A 7,839-nucleotide genomic window follows, 5' to 3' on the forward strand; every position below is an offset into this window, starting at 1 on the left:
ATTTACTCGTGTTGTTTTAAACAAAAGTACAGAAAAACAGCGCTCACTAATTAGAAGTAAAAGTGAGATCGTAGACACTGTTTAACTTCAGTCAACAGATCATAGCATTTAATTTACTGTACGTTTTCACTTTGCACGACCTGAGTGGAGGTAAGATGCAGTAGTGTGTATGGATTTATTGACTTCCTCTCAGCATCTCGAAATCAGTTGTTTTTCCACTTAAGATGTGAGAATGCACGTTGAAGGAATTCCTGTTGAACTGGAGATGCTTTTAAATGAAACTTCTTTTTCTTTGTTCGTACAGATTTTTCTAGTTTGTCTTGCCTGTTTTGTTTAAATTGATTTAGACACTACACAGAGATGTGTGAGGTTTAATTTGAAACAAGAGCATGTTTTTGTCCTCAGTGTCAGAGTTTTGTTGTTGAGGTAGAGGTGATTGTTTTCCTTGTGGCTGGTTGGCTGTAATTATCTGTGTTTTATTGTTATAAAGTCTCCTTGGCATGAATCTCAGAAATCTCATCTCAGAAACTATAACTGAGATGACTCCTGAAACTAAAGGCTTTGTCATTTTTGTAACATTTTGTTTCTTATCGTCTGCAAAGTCCTAAAATTAAACAGTGCATATAAATATTAGTGTTCTGTTTTATTCATCTATGTCAGTTTACACCTAAATTTTAATCAAGCAAAAAAGGGAAAATACATCTTGCGAGAATTCAGCATTAGAATTTGTTTATGTGTAAACAGTTATGGCCAAAGTTTAAAACAAAGATCTCATGGGAACTATCGGTGTTTGGACTATAAGTTTAGGGTGACTCTCGACAACTACCACACCAAATCTGAGCTCAGTATTTGTAAAAATTGAGTGAGTTATAGTCATTTTTGTGTTTACTATGATTGATTAACTGTGGTGGCCATCTTGAGTCAGGTTGAAAACAAACAATAATGAGTTGTAAATGCCCATCTAATGATTACTTTCTGAGAGTTTCATTGTAATCTATCAAGTGGTTTGTGAGATATTTTGCTAACAGACAAACTAACATACGTGCACGCTGCCTTTCATGGCAGCACGTGACCAAGTATTATAAAAAAAGTATTGTTCGTTTTAACTTTTTCGTTTCTGAGTCAAAACGGGGATGGAAAATGTGTAAAATGCACGACCACCACTTTATACTTCATCATACATATATAAGGTATAAATTTAACTAGTTGTTCACACAAGTCAGCCAGTAATACATAATCCATTACAGCAAAATACCACATTTTGGGAGATCAGAAAGTCAATTTCAATGCAGGTGAAATAAAAACATTCATCAATGTAGCTGCTGACGAGAGTAAGCTGTGTAAGGGCACAACTCAAACAATAAAAGCCAGCGCGTGGTTGAGTAGATATTGGATGATCAGACAGCTGAATTGCTCTGAATGATGCCAGAGACCCCTCGCAAGCAATATCACCCACTCAATTCCAGAGCCCTCTTAAGCCCCAGAGGAGCTCAGGATGTACTTCACACACGATTACGCACAAAAACAAGATGGCAACCAAGCGTGCAACCTGTCATTTTTCCCTCTCACTTAACCACATTTGGTAGAGAATAGCAACATTGTGTGTCTTTTTTTGTGTTTTTATTTGTTTGTTTGTTTTTTTATAAAATTTTAGTGGTTTTATATCAGAGCATACTGTGCTACAGTTAGTTATTAATCAATAAATGAATAGACAATGAAGTAATCGCAGCAAGGCCTAAATTAAAGATGACAATTTGTGGGTTTGTTTGCAGTCATTAGTCATAGAGTGGTGCAGAGCACTTGGTATTTGTAAGCTCTGAGATAAGTAGTTTGTATTATAATAAATTTGAAAACAGGTATAAAAGTCTAGCTTTGTTTTCACTGCTTTTGTAATATGTCAAAAGAGCAAAGCTTTTATGCATAATAATGATTAAAAAAAAACTAATTGGGTGAGATGTTCAGTTTTAACTCAATGCCGTAAGCATAAGTGGTCATATTAGAATCCCTTTAGGTTTTACTCTTATACTTAAAAAGACAAACAACAAACAGCCCAGCTGAGACAGTAATGCCCTATAAGGTGCACGGCTTTATGAAAGAAAAAGAGTGTCTCTCCATCCATTCAGCCACCCATTTTCTATACCTGCTGACTTCTGTTCAGGGTCGTGGGGAGCTGGTGCCCATCTCCAGTGGTACGCCCTGCAGGTCATCACTGGAAACAGATTCTGTCTGATCATATTTTTATATGATATTAAAAACGAAATTCTTTTAAAATATTTATGAAACACATTGTTTGGGACAATCTGAATACAAATACAAAAATGCTGCACATTTTAAGGCTTTTATATGTATATACAGTGCTTTCTCAGGCTCCCTGTGTTCATGACAACTTCTAAACTTGAAATTATTGAGGTAATTTGACAGCAAACATCTTCTTAGGTTGCCCTTTTGTTTTTGTAATATAAGTATATAATAAAGTGGCTTTGATGGACTGATGACATGTCCTCTTGCTCAGACAACAGAAGATAGGTACCTGCTCTCCACAACCCAAAATCAGCAGGTTATGCATGAGACATGGTAGATACTGTAAGAGTGAGGAATTCGAACGATTTAACAGCCTTAGGAACTTTAATTAAACTGTTCTACTGAACACATTTCCTGTTCAAACATCATCATTATGGATTTGTTATTGGAAGAAAGCTTCCCTGAGTTCCCACCACAAACATCCCACCCTGAATACTACATCGGTACATATGAGTTTGTAATATTTGTAGACTTGTTAACTGATGAAGCTAAAATAGACCTTTAAGGCCATATCAAACAAAGATTTGTTTGGGGGGGGGTTCAACATTTTGTTAAAAAGAGCATCTTTACAGGTGTTTTTTAGCACAAAGATAATTTAACCTTGCTTGGGACTAGTGTTGCCGCTAGTTGGATAACAAATCTTATACTGCTAGGGGAGGAATGAATTAGATTAAACAACCAAATTCCTGGAAGCACACCATGTTTTGTCTGTATAAACTCAAGATGATCTTATTCACCCACTTCAATATCCACAATAGACAACCACAAGAGATGAATTAGCTGTCTGTGGACAGGGCAGAAAAAGAAGGTAATGTAAAATGTCCTAATGTTTTTTTGGGGGGCCAACAATGAGCAAAATTCTTTCCAAGAAGAACTGAGAGACTGTTAGCTCTCTATGAAAACCATTTACAAGCTGTCATACTTGTCAGAGTGGATTTGAAGAGTATGACAGCTGACATATTACTCACTAAGATAACAGTACATGCCTCAGGCCCATTGACATTTTTACTTTGAGTTTGTAAAACATAGAAATAGAAGAAGTAACTTTACATAAAATCTTAAAGAACTGTTACACCGTTGATTTCATGCTCTGAAAATCAGATCATCTTTGACCGACTTTGGATTCGCTATAATTAATGCAAGACTCTTTATGAAGTCTTATGGAATTTATGCTTCTTTCTTTTTTTTACATTTACACACTGGGGGATGAGCAAGAGTTTTGGCTCTTTTATAAATCAAAAGAAAACTTTTTGTCTGTTTCTTTGAGCCAGAATTGGAGAGGTTGGGAAGTCCCGGTCTTGTATCTCAAATTTATGACGTTCTGTCCATGGGATGAAAGGTTTATTTGAGCCTTTGATATGACAAGCTTGGCCACAGCTCTGTGTCTGAGCTGAACAGAGCTCGCTGCCTCTTACTTCACTCTCCTAACTACCATCCACCCTGTACCTCCCCCATCAGACAAATTCCTGGGTCGTCGAGTCAACAGCTATGGCCAGCCTCTCTCCATCACCTTCACCTCTGAGACCCCGGAGCTGCTCCCGGACCACGTCACCCTGCTCCTCCAGGGTTCTGGACTCACCCTGTCGGCTGACCTCTCCTTCCAACCTGGACTTGAGCATGACGCCGGCCCCACCCCCCGACGCTCCTTCACTGTCAGGTATGAGGAAGGAGGCCATGAAACTGCCAGATTGTGAGTGTTTGTACATATTGTTTTTAAATTGCTGTTGAAGTGGGTTCACTCTGCAGAAGTCTCTGCTTGGATGTTTGCTTCTTCCGTGCATCTCCCTCTTGCAACATGATATTTAAAGTCCACAGAGCACAGACTATTGAGGACACCCATGTCATGATCGACACTCACCCACGATGACTTCTCTGTCATGATCGCAGCAGAGTGCCAGGATATAAATGTGATAATGAGCCAGCTCCCTCGTGTGCTGGCTGTCATATAGATCTGGCAGGTACTGAATCACATCAAATTTCCATTTATACATGTTACACGTTTAGCAGATCCTGGTGTGACTTAAAATATGTGCACCGGGGGAGAGCCATTGAAATTTTGAGGAAGATATGGAGCGAGAGCAGCAGTCACACTCGGCTGACAAGTAACTGTAAAACAGAGGTGAGAGAGAGGAGTCAAACACATTCTCAATTGAGAAATGGTAATAATCCATACATGTAAAAATGGGCACGACAGCTTTGAAGTAGTAAAGAACCAGGATATAGGAAGGAAAGGAGAAATACTGTAAGTGAATTATATTTTTACAATCTGGTGGATGGTGTGTTGGATCTGTCCATGGCCTGGAGGTACAGCACACAGGAAGTGGTTCCTTTGCAGTCTGATGTCCCAACATCAATAGTATGTTAGACTATAAAAAGCATATTAATGTAATTATTAGATGTATGAGCAAATATGAAGTGTTAGTGGAAAAAGTCAATATAATTACTCCAGGGTTGGGGATGAGTCTCTGCCTCAAGAAAAGGAGTTCAAGTATCTTGGTGTCTTCTTCATGAGTGACAGGAGGATGATGAGAGAACCAACTGTTGTGGTAAAGAAAGAGCTGAGCTGAGAGGTGAAGCTTTCAGTGTACTGGTCCGTCGACTGTACATTGCAGCCCTCACCAATGCTCATGAGATCATGAACACGATCCTGGATAAAATTGCCTGAAGTATGCCTCCTCTGTAGGCTGGGCTCAGCCTTAGAAATACGTTGGGGAGCTCTGTCATCCAGGAAAAGCTCGGAGTAAAGCAGCTGCTCCTTTGCATCATATAGAAATGAAAAGCACTGCGTGAGTGTGTGTATGAAAGGGTGGATGAGAAACCCTGTAAAGCTCTTTGCAGAACCTGGACAGGTTAAAAACGCACCATATAATTTGCGGACCATTTACCATCAAAAAGAGTTCACTGAAGTGCTACGGGCATTTGCTTAGGATGCCTCCTGGATGTCTCTCTATGGATGTTTCCCAGCACATCTCACAGTGAGGAGACCCCGCGGAAATGGCTGAACAGATAATGCATCCCTTCTGGCCTTGGAAAGATTTGAGATCCCTCGGAAGGAGCTGGCGAAAGAGATGTTTGGTTCTCCCTCCTGGTTCTGTTTCCCCCATGACCCAACCTTAAATAAGCAGAAAGTGTTTGTGTGGATATGAACATATGTTAGTGATAAAAAAAGATCATCACAAACTTGCTCACAAACATGGTGTTTGAGCCTTATGGTGGGTCTATTCACCTTGAACGTCCATGGTAAAAGAGGTTAACATGGTAGTGATATTTTTTTTAACTTTTAGAACTTCCACTGAAAAGTAAGTAAACTTAAATTTAGCAGATTTTATCTACATATCATTTTTTTCATCCCTCTTTTGAGCCAGAGATTGGTTTTGGCCTTTCTGATGCTACTAAAGGAGAACCAGTAGAAGATTTTATTTTGTTGTTCCAACAGTTTTTTGCATATGTGACACATCCTGCCCTGTCCCGGATTGGCTTACCTGACATTTTCCCCTCACCCTATCCAATCTCCGTCCTCATAGTTCATACAGAGACCACTTTCCTCATGATTATTGATGGGTTTTCACTGGACATCCTCCAAAATAATAAAATAAAATTACAAGTTCCACCATCTTCAAACATGTTCAGCTTTGTCTATAGTCCTAGTGTCATGTGCTCCTACTGTAGTGCAGCCCATTGGAGGCTTTCTATTGTATTTGATTAAATATGACATAAAATTAACTTCCCTGCTCAGAATGATTAATCTCAAAGCATTTAACAATGAGAGAGTCTCAACAAACTGCCATCACTGCTGTCTATTCATCCCTAGTTAATAAAGATTCAAATGCCAAAATAATAAAATAGCTTTTAAAATAGAGAAGACAGCTGAGTGAAACATGCAATGAAATGTGTTGAAAAGCTAAATGTGGTGTAAGTGTGAAATCAGGTCTGTTCTTGTTATTAAGGAGTGTTTAGTTGACTGTAGATAGTTGTACCAAAACGTACAGCTCATGCCAATCGCTACAGCCCACATTTCAGGATTTGAATCAATGTTTTCGCAATTTACTGGCAAAGTTGGGTTCGAATTAAATATTTTGCTAGTATTTTATGAGTGTCTGAGTTAAAACATCTCTGACCCACTGCAGCACTTTGCTTTTAACAGCTGCACTTTTAAATATCTGAGTGGTTTCACTCACTCTATCACTTACTGCATAATGCATAATTTAGCCTCCTACAAAAAGATGGATACTTGCAAATTGGTGTTACAGCTTACGGAACACATTTCTGTGCAGAAAAAAAAAATATATATATATATGCACAGAAATGTGTTCCGTGTATATATATATATATATATATATATATATATATACATATATATATATATATAATCGCCCGGCCAAACAAGGTCTGCGTCATGTGCTGGGGAACCAGAGCACCTTGATGGAAAATGGGCTACTGGAACAAGATGGAGGACATGGGCGAGAGGTGAAAACATGGATCTGTTGGAATGCTACTACTCAAGTAACCCTAGTCAGAGTAGGCTACATGCAAAGAATGCAGAAAGAATGGTTACTTTGACATCCCCAGTCAACACTGACTGCCAAACAACTAGTAGCTCAGTGTTCCAATATCCACAAACGGCAACTGCTATCACAACTTGAAATTGATGAGGTGCAACGCAAACGCTATGGCAAGGGGGAGGAGCCAGGATGCCAGGTTAGAGGGGAATTAACTCCAAGTCCACACCCAGAGGTTGGGTATGCAGCCCCAATAATGAACGAACCATCTAAGCTGAACAAAACAGCCACTGACCTGAGAGATAGAATCGTAGCCCGGATGGGCAGTAGACAACCCCGACGCCAATTACAACGACTGAGTGAAGTACCATCGGAAAGTCTCATTGAAGATGTGAATGCAGCATTGAGAACAATTCCTACCACCACCATAACAGAAACCAATGAGCTAATGTACAACTCAGCATCAGTGATCCTGGAGATGCTTGGCTATAAGAGCAACCATGAGAGCCACAAGATTCAATACCCACCATGGAAAAGACAGTTAGAGGCTAAAATCAAGGTAACAAGGAGGGAAGTGAGCCAACTGTCAGAGATCCAAAGAGGTGCAATGAAAAGACCAGTACCCAAGAAGTACAACCAGATGCCCATGCCTGAAGCACTCGAAACTGCCAAACAAAGGTTTCAAGCCTTGGCCAGCCACCTAAAGAGATACACAAGAGAGAATGAAGCCAGGAGGATTAACCGACTCTTCTCCACCCAACCAGCTAAAGTGTACTCTCAATGGCAGGGTAACAACAACAGAACAGACCCACCAAGGCTGGAGACCAAACAATACTGGAGAGGCATATGGGAAAGGGAGGCATCCCACAACAGTAATGCACAGTAGCTAATCTCCCTACGAGATGACCACAGAAACCTCCCTGAGCAAGCCCCGGTAACTATCACAATGGCAGATGTCCAAGAAAGAGTCTCAGGTATGAAAAACTGGACAGCACCAGGACCTGACATGATCCATGCCTACTGGCTGAAGAAACTCACT

The 7,839-nt window shown here is 39.9% G+C and overlaps 1 protein-coding gene across 1 annotated transcript in view; it reads left to right on the plus strand.

Annotated features, from left to right (window-relative positions):
• Nucleotides 1-7,839, plus strand: part of lamc3 (laminin, gamma 3) — a 141,336-nt gene that overhangs the window by 76,935 nt on the left and 56,562 nt on the right. The window contains exon 10 of the mRNA XM_017407944.3: nt 3,760-3,958. Coding sequence (XP_017263433.1) covers nt 3,760-3,958 — 199 coding nt within the window. The remainder of the gene's footprint in view (nt 1-3,759; nt 3,959-7,839) is intronic.

Source organism: Kryptolebias marmoratus, linkage group LG14 (assembly GCF_001649575.2).
Source record: "Kryptolebias marmoratus isolate JLee-2015 linkage group LG14, ASM164957v2, whole genome shotgun sequence".
Classification (NCBI taxonomy): Eukaryota; Metazoa; Chordata; class Actinopteri; order Cyprinodontiformes; family Rivulidae; genus Kryptolebias; species Kryptolebias marmoratus.